Source organism: Scophthalmus maximus, chromosome 11 (genome assembly GCF_022379125.1).
Source record: "Scophthalmus maximus strain ysfricsl-2021 chromosome 11, ASM2237912v1, whole genome shotgun sequence".
In the NCBI taxonomy this organism is placed as follows: Eukaryota; Metazoa; Chordata; class Actinopteri; order Pleuronectiformes; family Scophthalmidae; genus Scophthalmus; species Scophthalmus maximus.
Window position 1 is genome coordinate 12,380,989 of NC_061525.1, and position 14,791 is coordinate 12,395,779.

General features: G+C 42.8%; 2 protein-coding genes across 5 annotated transcripts in view; one reads left to right on the forward strand and one right to left on the reverse strand.

The window, feature by feature from the left end:
• Positions 1-1,536: 1,536 nt before the first annotated feature.
• Positions 1,537-4,253, forward strand: LOC118299176 (uncharacterized membrane protein C3orf80 homolog). The gene has a single exon (XM_035622676.2). It carries the CDS (start codon positions 1,859-1,861, stop codon positions 2,489-2,491), a length of 633 nt encoding a protein of 210 aa, XP_035478569.1. The 5' UTR covers positions 1,537-1,858; the 3' UTR covers positions 2,492-4,253.
• A 1,160-nt stretch (positions 4,254-5,413) lies between these two features.
• ift80 (intraflagellar transport 80 homolog (Chlamydomonas)) overlaps positions 5,414-14,791 on the reverse strand; it is a 34,791-nt gene continuing 25,413 nt past the window's right edge. For all 4 annotated transcript variants that reach the window (XM_035622670.2, XM_035622667.2, XM_035622669.2 and 1 more), the window contains exons 11-20: positions 13,932-14,006; positions 13,188-13,351; positions 13,034-13,098; positions 11,023-11,158; positions 10,750-10,897; positions 9,670-9,841; positions 7,510-7,599; positions 7,230-7,402; positions 6,917-7,040; positions 5,414-6,433 (exon numbers count right to left, since the gene is read on the reverse strand). In XM_035622670.2, coding sequence (XP_035478563.1) covers positions 6,323-6,433; positions 6,917-7,040; positions 7,230-7,402; positions 7,510-7,599; positions 9,670-9,841; positions 10,750-10,897; positions 11,023-11,158; positions 13,034-13,098; positions 13,188-13,351; positions 13,932-14,006 — 1,258 coding nt within the window. In that variant the 3' untranslated portion in view covers positions 5,414-6,322. The remainder of the gene's footprint in view (positions 6,434-6,916; positions 7,041-7,229; positions 7,403-7,509; positions 7,600-9,669; positions 9,842-10,749; positions 10,898-11,022; positions 11,159-13,033; positions 13,099-13,187; positions 13,352-13,931; positions 14,007-14,791) is intronic.

The following is a 14,791-nucleotide window of genomic DNA, read 5'->3' on the forward strand; positions in this document are numbered from 1 at the left end:
AAACCGGAGATTTAGTTTTATGGTTATATTCTGCATTGCTTGCAGACACATGGTTGTCTAGGCCATGCTGGACTAATCGGAATCCTCACACTCGTCTAATGGGGCCCATTACAACCCACATAGCAAGAACTATTCATTTTTTATGAGAGGGCAGATCTGTCGGCGCCTCATATCAGGGGCCTTCGCCCTTATTGGTTACATCTCGCAGGATGTGGTGAATTTGTACGTTTAATGCGTAGTTCGGACTTTAGGGGCCTATGATCATCAAGTGGGGTCCGGGGAAGTTTCAGTGATCATTTAGAGGGAGCTGGGTCCTAATCGGTAAACTGGAATTAAGTTTATTTTGAATACAAATTCGAGGGAATTGAACTGTACTTGAGTATTTTCATTTTGTGCTACGTTATACTTGTAAAAAGCTACAGTTCAGATGGATACATTATACTTTTCACTCCACTGTATTTAACAGCTTCCTTTTTTTTAGGTTACTTTACAAATTAAGATTTTACATAAAGAATAACAGGCACTGTTACAGATTCAACAGCCAACCAGTATGCAATATCATTACATGCATTATCATTACATAACTAGTTAATTAGCTCCTATTACAATAAAATGATTAAACATGTTCGTTTTTTTACACCCACATGGACTATTTTCTTTAACTCTGCCGGCTTAAATTACATTTTAAATGAAGGCAGTTTATGTATAATTGAGTATTGCATTAGTACTACTCAATGTGAAGGATCTCAATACTTCCTCCGCCACTGCAGAAGTATCCAGATCCTACACTTAGTTCAAAGTAAAGCAATGTAATAAATGTTCCACTACAAGTAATATTCTCTGTACTAGTTTGGTCCCTCTGGCTGATACATTATCATATACTGTAACATTAAGCGACATGTTGTTGTTGTAGCTGCTGTATGTGCCTCCTTATTTACTGTTCTGGACACCTGATTGAAACACAAGTTCTGATACACAAACCTGTTTTGGACATTGTCTCTAACCTTTCATTAACTGAGATCCTGTATCATTTGAACATTTGTTAATATTAAACCAAGTGAGAAGTTTAGAGGGAGGAAAGAAGTTCAGTATTTGGTGTCGCTGTTAACAACTCTGTGAGCCCTGAAAGGTGACACTGATTTTTGTAAGACGTCGGAAGCCGAAAAGGTTGGAAACAACTGGTTTAACCGTTTACAATGTGTTTTGCAAGCTTTTTATATAATGTAATGTGTAAAAGTAACTAGTAGCCCAGGTGAAGTAAATACATGTAGTGGCGTGGAAAATTGAATGTTCCTCCCTAAAATGCTGTGTAATGGAAATATAATGTAGAACAAAATGTAAATACTCTCCTCAAGTAAAGTGCAAGTGCTTCAGAATTGTACTTTACTACAGTAATCGAGTAAAAGTAGGCTACTTAGTTACTTTCCACCGCTGGGTGTCTGCCACCCTCCTACCTGCACGTGATTCTCTACTGAATCTCAACAAGAAAACTCAAAATCCTCGGGGCTCTGCAGCAGACTGCACCTATCTGAGAAGAGCCTGTTGCAGGGTGCAACTTCTGAACCCAAATCTGTGTCTGAGGACAAACCCTCCTCACGCAATGATGATGCGAGACTACTCATGCCTCTCATCCCTCTCATCCCTCCACACTGATGATGCTCCCATCCGACAGGTCGTCCTCACCGGGGGGGGCTGCTGTCCCGGCTCCAGGCTGCAGTGGCCATGAGGCACATGACGAGAGCACAGCTGGACAGAAAGGCAGGCGAACTGTAACACACCTCATCGGGCGTTTTTTTTCCTGCACGTCACAGCACAAGACGCGCGGGAGACGCGCCCACGCGTCCCGGGCGGTCCGGACATGATGCCCCGTCTGCCGGCCGGCGGCAGGACGGCGTGCGCGACCACCGGCACCCTTCTGTCGGCGTGTCTGGTGTCCGCCTGCCAGGCGCTGCGGAGCTGCGGGGAGGTCCAGTGCGCCGACGGCCAGCAGTGCTGTCCGCCGCTGGTCGCCGGCAACGGCAGCGCCGGCTCCGCGGTGCGCTGCTGCAAGCTCCCCATCCACGTCTTCTTCGACAACGTGGGCTGGTTCACGCGGAAGCTGTCGGGCATCCTGATCCTGTTGCTGCTCTTCGCCATGGGCTACTTCATCCAGCGGATCATCTGCCCGCGGCCGCGCCGGCACCCGCACCACGAGCGCAGCGAGGAGCCCTCCCTCTTCCACGGGCGCGCGTCGGCGTCGGCGTCGCAGGACTCGCTGCTGGACCGGTACCCCGCGTACAGCCTGGAGGACGTCGCCTCCCCGAGCCTGCCCGCCTACGACGAGGTCAAATACCTGCCCACGTACGAGGAGAGCATGCAGGAGCTGCACCGGGGCCGATCCGACGACCACCTGCTGTCGGAGCACGGGCCGAGGGCCGGAGACCCGAGGCGGGACGTCCCGGACGTGCCGGGAGCGCAGCGCAGCCCCAGGACATCTCGAAACTCCGTGTGACGGGGACGCAGAGACAATAATGCTATTCTCATTTTTAATATCATCAGGGTGATCGTCCTGCAGGGACGGCTTACAAACTCAAGTGCAATTATAAGCCTGAATGTTAAGCATAAAGGAGGGGGCTGAGAATGTGTACGTGTTTCGTCCCATTATAGGGGATTGCTCGCCTTTTGTATGCAAATGACCGCTTGGGTTGAAGGCACGGGGATTATAAAGTGAGCGAAGGCGCCTGAAAGTGACGCGCTTTGTGTCGGGGAAGGCTAATTTGGCTCCGGCACAATCGCATTAAGTTTTACCTCAGCACCTCCATTTTTAAGTGGCACCGTGAAACGGTTTTTCTTCTGTCCAATTCTCGCCCTTTCTTACTCCTAATGGTAAATATTCTGCTGAACCAAAAAGAGCTCCCACTCTTTACGTATCCTTCATTGAATTTGCATCCAAAAGGAAGAATATATAGACCCCCCCAGTAACCTCAGTAACCCCTGATGTGAGTGGACAGGAGGGGGTAAAGGAATGAATATCAATTGAATACCCTAAATCAGTCAAATGTAATGCCTGTTAATGTATACATTATTAGCGTTGAAGCAATATTCTGTGGAGATGACAGACACATGCCGGTGTAAGATGCACCACTGACAATCCACTGATGTAGGCTCAGAAAACATGCAAATATTTTATATTTGAGAGGCCGGACCAAGTGGGTTTTGGTCAATTTCGCTTTTATAGGTTCCTTAAATGATAAATCGATTGAAAAAATTGTTGCCAGTTAATTTTCTGTGAATTCCTTTGCCTGCCCTTAATGGGAAATGTATAAACTGTGTGACTATATTTGACCTTTTTACTGGTGCATAAGCAGGTGGAATAAGTGACCCTCACCGAACCGAAGCTCCTGGGTGGTTATCTATCAACAGAAAGACCAAAGCATAATCGCTGTGACAATATAATACCAGACACAGCTTATGAAGAAATTCGTATTCACCACAATAAGTAAAATGTCCTTTTCTGTGAAATGTTTTTCCATAAAAAAAATATATGGAAGAAGTTGTTTTCCAAAGCATCTGTATCCACAAAACTAGACCTATTTTTTAGAGACGCCGAGCTTCTCTAATGCTTCTGACCCTAAAAGTCTGAATGTGATTGTGGTGGTGGGTGTAATCCAATACTGCCAGAACATGATGGCAGAGCCAACGGTCAACGCTGATGGCTTTCCTTTCCACAGGGACATTTGTGGGTGGGTGGAGTTTGCACTTAAAAGCATTAAATCCATGCTTAAAACCCGCTGATGGGTGAATGAGGTGGTATGTGACCCCACGATGCACGAAGCCATGTATGGGACCTACTCAAACCGTTCGAGGTGTGAACGTCACGTTTCACTCTCTCCTTCACAATCACTGCAGTTCAGTTTACACTTAGTCTGCAGTTCAGTCTACACTTAACGGAATTTCAGTTTAACCCCATTTGGCGAGGGAGAGGACACTAGTAAGAGTGTTTTTCTTTTCCACATACTACAAATTCTAACACATACTGTCTGTGCACAAACATTCAGTCTACAGACAGACAGGAAAAACACAGCCACGCACAAGGATAAACACAGGAACAAATACAGTACACACACACACACACACACTCACTCACTCACACAAAATGGATTTGGTGTAAGCAACATCAGAATCTGCATCAATTCTCCAGTTATCATTGCACACGTCCAAAGAACAGATCAACTATAAAAGGTCAAATCGATGAACATTATCCTCCTCATAAATTCTACATTACATCCAGGAATTGTATTTCAAGGGGAGCTGCATTGTTTGGCCATAAATCTAATGTATGAGACTTTGCAAGTCATTGAATGTGTGTGTAGATAGATCTAGGGTTTAGTAAATGTATGTATATGTATATAGCAATGTTAATTTGGTATTTTGTAGATCAAAAATATGAAATATTTACATAGTTTAATTTATTGTCCAGTACTTATTGGAAATTAAAAGTTGAAATGTAACTTCTATTTTTAGAAGTCTGGTAAAAAAGTGTACAACTGGGTAAGAATACACAAATTAGGGTTTAATAAACAACGGGTCAAATTATTTTTCATTACCAATATGCAAAAACTATTGTAGTTACATTACTAAGATTGGGATAGTACACAATGTTATGTGAGTTTGACAACAACACAAATTTCCATGTTCAATGTGTGTGGCCACTCTCAGCGGTAATGCATGTGAAACCTGACTCCGCGCTGATAAAACTCAAGATTAATGATGTATGGTCTGGATGACTATGATTTACCCTACAGTGAGTAGCCTTAGAGAGAAAGTGGATGAATATGGAATAAAATACACGGAAGTCTGGAGTCTGAGAGAGACTTACACTGTGAGTGGCTAAAAGTGCAGTGTGTTCAGAAAAAACATCAGGAGAGAGTGAATCCATCGATAACTTATCCTACTTTTACCATTTTTATCCCAGCATCTGCAGCCACTCAGTTTCAGGGATAATGGCGATCATGTTCTACCGTATCAGTCGGCATCACCAAGATACTTTCGAGTAGTTGTTGTTGTTTGGATTTTCTTTAGAGCCCCGAGGCAGATCTTCTTCCTCATTCATCCCTCCTGGGCCACAAGAGGAGAAGGAGAAGCTACAATGGTTCACTGATGCACTGGTCTTCTGCCAACCAGGGGGTGGAGCTGCATGGCAAGCAGTCGGTTTCACACCTCAGCAGAAAAGGAAATATAAGAATCAATCACTGAGAAGCACATATATATATATTGGACTATAAAACAAACGCAGCCAGGAGTACCTTTTGAGTTTGTGTGCAAAGCTGAAAAACATTTCAAAGATGCTACATGATCTGTTAATAAAAACCAGTGAAGCATCAAGAGATTAAGGAAATATGGCAAAAAAGAGAGAGTAATGTAAGAGAGGACATTTTTACAGTATTTCCATGTTTTATTAATTAATATTCTATTTAGTGTTTACAGAAGGCAAAGTATACAATAACTGTAGAAATATATATTTTTTATACAAAAACACAGTCAAATATCAGCGACAAAGAAAAAAAAAGGAATACATTAGTGCATGATTGAACAAAGTAACAAAAGAATAAGACTCGAGTCTGAACTTGACAAATTGAAATCACTGAGATGCTGCTATGACAGAAATGCCATGATGGGGAGTTACAGATACCCTTGTCCAAAGTCCAATCAATGACTCCCAGCAACAGATTGCCATGTACAACGATGTGCAAATGTTTTATATTACCGAGCATATGCCACAAGATTGTATTGTAGTAGTCTGAAAATGTGAAATTCTTCATGGCCTACTCATCATCACGTCGCCATTTGTTTTAACTGACAGGCGTTGTAAGCGATTTTTGGAAATAGATTGTTTGTTGTAGATTTACTGACCGCACAGACCTGGGCTCGGACCCACAGCCTCGTGTATGGGAGACAGATGCTTACCAAACCCCTGAATCTAAGTGTCTGTCGCTAGCACGTCTCTTAAGGTGTCAGGGAGTGTTTACAAACTGCACAGTGTTGTGTGGTGCGGTCCACACCACTTTTTGGGGTTTTCAATTTACAGAGCCAGGGGTGTAGAAAAATCTAGCGGACCACGAGGACAGTTTCGCAGAACTTAACTAAAAGTGCATTGGATTAAAATCGCTTACTGCCCCTTTAAGTCATTGTACTTGTAACTACTGCACATTGAACCTCAAGTACAGAATTAGTTTTTATCTTGAGGTGGAGCCAAACTACCCAACGTTCGCGAAAAATGTCCAAAACAGTGGTGAACACAATTCTGCAGAGGCTGATGTTTAGAGAAAGGGTCTCCTGAACATCAACGTCGAGCGGCCACACTGCTCCTCACAGAGGCATTGGCAGCTTTCTCTCTTTCTTTAGACAACTCCATCTCAATCTTCGCATGAATTTTCTCCCAGTCCACCTCGACCTGGCAGGGAGACAAAAAGACGAGATGAAATGAGCTTGGATGAGCTACTGTACTTTGTTTTGATGAGAATGGGATCGATAACGCAAAGCAGCTAAATCAATCGAATTGCAAGGTAAGGCGGGGATCACGCCGGAGTGCGCCCAGTTATAATGCTTTCCAGCCCTGATCCTGAGGAATCAATGAGACTAAACTCCGGCGGGCAGCAACAACAACTTTTAGGCTTTCCTCCATTTTTCGTTCTATACGCGCAGGCTCTCTCGATTGGACAGCAGAGAAAAAGTTGACAGAAATTTTGACCCTTAAGGCTTATCTTTTTTTCTTTTGGAGGAGCTAAGCATGTATAAGCAGAGTATTAAAATCCTGATGAGCTCAAACCCATTGAGTACCATTAGAAAAATACTCAAAATGCATTCTTTTGCATTTTGAGTTTGCAGCCCAAATCAATTCTAGCAGTACAGCAGACAAACTGCCCTCCTTACTTACCCCTTCAGCATACTGCAGGAATCTCTTATTGGTCTCCTTCCTGCCAAATGTCTGTAGGAACTTTTCCCTATAGGCCAGTACGGTGTCCACATGGGTCTTGTGTTTGACTGCCAACTCCAGCGCCCTGGATACAAGATGACAAGATGTAGAAACACATCCATCCCGTACGTACACGCTTGCTTCTTCCCCTAGCTTTCCCACAAACCTCATTTTTGACTTTTTCCTTAAAAATAAGAAAGCATCTCCCTAAACAACTTTCACAGTCCCTCTCCTTCCAGCTGTACTGTCAGACACAGAGACACTTGAGTTGTACCTCTCCCAGTTGAAAAGGTCAATGTTGACTTGAATGGCCTGGTAGATGAGACCAGCTTGTAACAGAGTGGCCTCGGCCTCCTGGACCTGACCGCTGAACATCAGCGTGTGGGCCAAAGACGACTCCTTAGACGGCTGCTCCTTTATAAATTTGATGTACTGCACCCTTGGTAACTAAACGAAGAGAGTGAGTGGGTATGAGTCTCTGTGACTTAATTCTGTCAAAATAATTGGTGTTGGCGACAAAACTGTGTGTTTGACTGAATTAGCCATGAACTTACCTCTCTGATGGCAGCATAGGCCATCTCTGCTGTGGTCAGCTGCCTGTTTGCCATTGACATACCAGCAAGACACGCCCACAAAGACTGGTCCTATAGAGATTGGGAGCAGAGGCAGTGAGCATCTCTAAAGCTGCTTTCAGACATGAACAGAACGGAAAATGTCCGGAGAATTGGGTCCGGACTTTTTACGGAGACTGCTTTTAACATATGAAGAACGCAGCAGAGATTGTCCGAGTCAGACGCATTTACACCAACAGGAACATTTGAAGAACATTCAGGAAAGTATATTGGTTCATCTGCATATGTACAGTATATACATTACTCAACCTCATACTCTAAGCATGTTGCTATATCCAAAAAGGACATGTCAGAGAAACAGTAATGGAAAAAAGGGCAGTTTTAGCTTGAAGTGATAACGAATAATGCAAAAGCAATCTGTGGATGGCAGATTCAAAACAAATGGAGGAATCAACAATTGTGTATGAGTATGCACAGGGACAGGGTATGATGCCATCTTTATTACATCCTCTTCATATCCTGGCAGACCTCACTGGAGTCATGCTCCAAGCCATTAGGAAAACATGCATGACATACAGAAAAACAGACACAAACAGAGACATTTGCGGTACGCAGGATCTTTCAATCGGTAAACAAATGTGTCACCACTTTATTCAGTGCATTAAAGTAAATCCTTAATCACCTATTGACCAACAGTTGAGCAAACTAGAATCACCACTTTGTAAGAACTCTCTTAATCTTCTTTTGTTGTGCCTGTATCGTGGTTAGATTAATGGAATTTATTTAAATCTTAAATATCTTTGCATGTGTGCACGGCTCTGAACAATTACATGTAACAACTTCAATCAGCTGAGGGCTTACAAAAAAACAAAAAACAAACATCGACGAGGATTCTGGGAAAAGCCACGCTGCCACCAAACTTTTACCAGAAGTGGAGGGGGGAGGGGTTGAGAGAAAAAAACAAAACGGTGCCTCTCTCTCCATCCCTTCTGTCCCACCCTCCTCGTGCTACTAACGTCCATTTCTTCATGGTTGTGGTTATTGCATCATCGTCCGAGCAAAGACGCAGTCTCACACTGTGTTGAGTGCGTGTGTGTGCGTGAGCATATGCGTGTGGAGAGTTTAAACATGCATATAGTGGAGTGTGTATTTATGAGTGAGGTCCAGGGGGGCTAAATCCGGTAAATGGTGTCACCAGGCTAATTGAAGGCTAATTAAAGCCTGCTGGTCTGGTCCCATAAACCTGTCTACTACCTTCTCATTTTAGACTCTGTCTCGCTCGCTTTTATACATATGTGTATGTGCGTGTCTGTGTGCGCTTGTGACAGACACCACAGGACCCTGGACTATTACACAAGACTGCGGGACATGTCACACTATGTCAATTACAGTATAGTTTTTATAACCTTTATTTAACCAGGAGTTAGAACAAAACTACATTGAGATTAAAAATGTCTTTTTCAAGAGTGTCTTGGCCAAGACAGGCAGCAGCACATATTACACTGTTGCAGACAAGTACAAAAACATATAACAATTTAAAATGAGAAACAAAATTCATCAGCAGTCAAGGCATCTGCGGCCAGAAGTGCCCTGCTTTCAGGTCATTCAAGATGACTTTAAAAGTGTCCAATGAGACCAGTTCTTGGAGCTTTAGGTCCTTTTGTAAATTATTCCATCCCGAGGGAGCAGCTAACTTAAAAGCCTTTTCCCCCGATTAATACAGACCTCGGGGACAGTTAGAAGGAATAAGTCCTGAGTGCGCAATAGTTTGCTGTACCTTCGCAAAGGATGTACATCTGTAATTTAGAAGGAATCCGTCCAAGTATATATACGCAAGCGTATATTCCAAGTAGAAGAGACATTTAGTGAGAATAAATAATGGGAATTTGTTTGGGATTCTAATCTAATGTAAATAAATAATTAAAACAAGGTTGTTGTGTAGCCAAAACCTTGTCCATTTCCCACGAAAACTGCGTCCCGGTGGCCAAGTGAATAACATGGTGAAAGCAAGACTGATAGGGTACCAATATGAGGACGGATGGTGTTTTTTTATCGCCAAATATGCTGTGCAATCAGTTTTTAAAAAGTTTAAAACAGAAAGTTGCCTATTTCCGCTTTAATAGACATATGCTGGTAACTTACCTTGGCAAAGCGGCAGAGTCGCAGTGCATCCTCCCACCGAGCAGAGGTGCTGTATTCGTGAAGCAGGGCCGGGTAGGGAGGTACACTACTGGACACCAGGGAACCGTCTCCTTGCCGTAACGTCACCTTAGTGCCAACGTAGCTCAGGATGTGGGGGGCTCGGCTGAACTCACTTTGAAGAGGGCAAATACACACACATCAGACTACATCCACAGTTTGTTGTCACAGCAAAGAACACTGTGTATTGCAAGAATTGATCGTGGGTGCAAGGGGAAGAATTAAAATACAAAATGGATTTATCATGGTCACATATGCAGGATGACAGATTGTTCTAATTAACAATACAACTATCAATTTATCTGCCCTGCAGTTTTCCCAGCTTGCGTGTGCCATGTGACTGTGCCAAAAAAATTAAAAATGCATCAACGCAAACTGTTCATGACTCCCATGAAAGAATCTGGCTGAAGGAGATATTACAAGCAAAATAACATAAAGAAAAAACTACAACGAAAAAAGCAAAGGTATGATAACTTCAAAACTCGCTAACAGCGAGCCACAAACCATAGAGAGAGGCGAAAAAAATTACATAGTAACACAAGAACATGAATAAAAATAAAACTGTACAATCAAAATATTCATATAAGTGGAGCAGAGACACGCAAAAGTAGTCAAGGATTGCCTGTATTGATGTGCAGGCACTTTGCCTTAGCGCCTCCCGCACTGGCTACAGTGGAGGATTTTTGGGAAGGAAGCATTGTGCAGTCTGACAGCCGCTGGCAGGGAGGAGTGTCTGAAGCACTATGTGTTGTACCTTTGGGACTGAGAGGGAAGGTACAAAAAACAGCTTCTATCGCTCTCTTTTCCCACCACTTCTCTTCCATGACTCGTTTTAAATTCACATGAAAATTGTCAGGGTACATTTGCACGCTGTGCTACTGAATGTTTGTAATTATGGCCAGCCACAACCCTGTCTGTCTGTGACAGTAACCCACCTGTCACTCTGGAGAAGAGTGTAAGCTGTTTGTGCTAAAATTCCCGTCTGCTGTATACATGAGTGCAAAGGACTCCAAGGATATCTACCTGGCGTCCTTTATGTACAGTGTTTTTGGCAGCAGTTCCTTGTCAGTGAAGACAATGTTCGGGTAGTACCACACTGTGAACTGGTTGTCCTGGATTCCACACAGGATGTTAGCAGCATCGTTCCATGCCATACTGTGAACCATGCTGCCTACAGGATGGAATAACACAAACAAAAAACATATTCACCCGGTATCATTCACACCATACTCGTCTGTAAAAACAAAGAGACTCACTGCACCGCTTGCAAAGGGAGTTCCCTCCACCCCATCTCACCGATTTTGCAGATTTTGGGCTCTCGCCCAAGATGACGCACGGAAGTCAAGTAAAGGTCACGGTTCTTGTCTATAAGGGCAATCTTCCTTTCCGTGGATGGACCACACTGGTCCAGAGCGATCTCCACCACCTCCAGCTACATATAAATACAGAGATACACACACACGAGACACACACGAGACACACACACACACACACACACACACACACACACACACACACACACATGGTAAGAGGGAACATTGGAGTGAATGATGGAAGAAGGACAAAAGATCAGGGAAAGAAAGGAAAAGTGGGAGAGTGGTTTGTACCGTGACCCAACAGCATTTATGCCAAGTTTGTGTGTGTATGAGAGAGAAAGAGATTGAGAGACACTGAGTGGGTATATGCGTGCGTGAACCTGTGTCTCTGAGTGTGTGTGTGTGTGTGTGTGTGTGTGTGTGTGAGTGTGTTTGTGTGTGTGTGTGTGTGTGTTTGGCCAGAGCCAGCTGGCCTTGGTGCAGTGTCTTGGAGCTGTGGAGAACTGGCAGGCAAATCCATGCTGACAAACAGTAACTACTGCTACCTCTACTTCTTTTCCTTCTCTTCTAATTCTTTCCTTCTTTTTGTCTCTTTCCCTCTTAGTTTGACCTCAAGGCCCTTCCCCCATTCTCTCCCAGTGTCTTCATTGTCTCTCTCCATTGTGGATATGTGTTTGTATTTTTTAAGCACAGTCACTTGCTCTGAAAACCCTGTTTCCCTTAACTTGGTCTTTTTTGATGAATCTTCTTGAATCATTATGAGCAAAAAGATGATGATGATTCATGAACAAAACAAGGAAACATTTGGAGTAGCATCACTTTCACACAAAGGTGAGGCGGTGTGCTTTGTTGTCATAATTTCGTCAACAATTTCCCAAACAATGTTTATTTTATTTTTTAAGAAAAAGGGCTTTAAGAATGACAAGTCATCTCCCTGTGCTGAATGAAGCTTTTTCTAATCTCATCTCCATCAAATTGATGTAATTAGTTAAAAGTATGCAACCATTTTGGAAATACGTTATAATTGTTGGTGCTCTGCTAGTTAGCTAGACATCCTAACACACAGTTGCTCTGGAAAGGCCAACAAACAAAGATCAAAACTCTTTTGATACAAAATACCCCTTTTATGGACTGATCACAACAGCAGTATGTTGAAATCAATTTATATACGTCATATCAGCATGATCATTGGCAGATGTGAAGTAAATTTGCACATTTGTTTTTTGAACTAGAGTTCATCTTCAGGGAACTTTAAAACAAATTCACACTGATGAACAGCTGAAAACTCAATTGGCAGCGCTGAACTTCGAGGGAATGAAGAGAACCATACATTCTACAATAAAAGAAGCTATTATCTTGCATAATATCCTAACTATGCATAATTATAATATGCAATGTTACTATGTGCAATTAAACTGAGTACATATACTAATCTACTTTAACATCTATGGTGTATACTGTTTGTTTGTTTAATAAAAATAAAAATAATAAACTTTATTTATTAAGGTTACTGACCTACGACTGGATAATTGGTGGGAGCAAATTAGTTTAAAACCAGCAAATCTCATGAACGAGTAAAAATTAAATATTCTTAATATATATTATATAATGGTATAGTGTCTCAAACACGCAGGTGTAGCAACACAGGGGGAGACTGAGAGACATGTTAAAAAAGTGCAATTTTTACAGAACCTCACAGTCCTGCAGTCTAATCAGGCAAACATGAAGAAGGTGTGTGGGTGAATCTGGGTGTGTAGGGCACTTTAAGATGTCACATTATCATGCTCTCTATGATAAAAATGTGAATTTATTCAACATTGTATATACTACACAAATAATCCAAGGGAATTACTTTCATGTTAAGTACTTGAGAGCGTTTCTGTTTCACTATCATTCATGTTCTTGGTAAAAGACGGACAAAATTAAAATGAACATTTACAGAAGAAGAAAAAACCTTCCATAACATGCAAGTAGCAACAAAGATTACCAACCTTGTGGGTCAAAGGCTTTCCATCACCAAGGGCTTTCCCGGTCAGAGCATCAAATAGAAGGATGACTGGTGAGGAGAAAAAAGGAAACAGGACTATAGTAGAGGCACAGTTCATCCTAATTATACTATTTTAGCAGTGACAGTGGTTCCCTCACCTTTTTCATCACTCTTGTCCCGGATAGCAATGGTGTCATTACTAAGCGAGACACCCTGGGAATTTAGGATGTCAGCTCTCATACCAGGGAACTTGGGAGAGGAATTCAGTCGACCCTCATAGGAGAACGTATACAGACCTGCTCCATCCACAAGCAGAAAGTGTCTGGGTGGGGTGGGGGGGGGGGACATGAGGATACAGTGGGTGAGAGAAATACATACTTATATATATAATGTGAGGAGGTAGGATAGTTTGAGGAGGGAAGAGAAGGGGCAAGGAGGGTCATGAGATGGATGAAACGTTAAAAAGTAAAAGAATGAAGAGACGTTAACATTTAATGAACTGGCACAAGCAGGTAATTCAAACAAGTATTGCACATTAACTTACTCAGAAAGACTCGATTGTGATCACAGAATGGCCAGTAATCTCTTTAGTTCTACGCTGAGTTTCAGAGACACTGCACTGGAGTATTGCACAAGAGCTTCTCCATATTAATCTAATTTCCCCCAGTGATTTCACTCTCAGCCTTATTGTATGACAGGGTCGGCTAAGCTAGAGCACAGCGCCTGTGTGTGTGTGTGTGTGTGTGTGTGTGTGTGTGTGTGTGTGTGTGTGTGTGTGTGTGTGTTGGTTGGCTGCTAGATGAGTGGTCAGTGCGGAGTAATGAAGCATTAGAGAAACTGATGGATGATCCAACAGCCTGTTCTCTCTCTCTTGTTGCTCTGCTCCTGGAAAAGAGACTCACTTCTCTGCTTGCAGGATGAGGCTAACCGTTCCCTCCTTCAGGTCAAAGATGAGGGGAGTGTTCCAGTTTCTTGAACTGCCACAAATAAGCCACAAAGAAAACACACAATTAGTGAAAACACAGACAGCTAATACCAAAGTGCTACATATGGCCCAAGTGCAGATGTGGGAAGACCACAGAAACAAGGCCAAGAACAGAAAGGTTTCAGTGAAGTTAAAAAAAAATATACATGAGATACAAATGACAGGAGAAGGGATACACCTACAGATAGAACATTAAGAGTGTGGTGACGCACACGGACTGACACACAAAAAAATCATTATGCAAAACCTGTTTTCAGAGATGCTCTGAAGGCCGGGCATTTTCTAGAACTTTTCCTGCCAGACCCCTTGGCAAGTTCCGGAAAATGTCTGAGTGAGCCCAAATGAGAATACAGCAGGAAAATCTCTGGTAAATTCACAGTGAGCGTCGTGTCCTGCCTCCTGCATGCTCAACCTAAGGAGTCATCCCTCGCCTGAATGTTCCGGCTGTTGTGAACGCGTCTGACCTGGACAACCTCCTGCTGCATTAGTCATATGTGAACTGCAAACTCCGGAAAAATGTCCGGACCCAATTTTCCAGTGACTATGCTGAGTTCATGTCTGATAATGGACAGCTGTGTGGACGATTGTAGAGGTTGTTTGTGTTCTTGCCTGTCTACAAAGTGTAAAAGTAGAAATTATCACTAATCTGTGTTGTGTTTTGTTTTGTTTTTTAACTTAATTTAAACTTTTGTAAAATCAAACCCTTACATGGGGAAAATACTAAAATTTAAGATGAGGCATTCCGTCCTGTGTGAATAGAGGATGAGAAGGAACATG

What these genes read in the sequence shown, in the direction of transcription:
- LOC118299176 (XM_035622676.2), top strand. Translation starts at nt 1,859, where the DNA reads ATGATGCCCCGTCTGCCGGCCGGCGGCAGGACGGCGTGCGCGACCACC.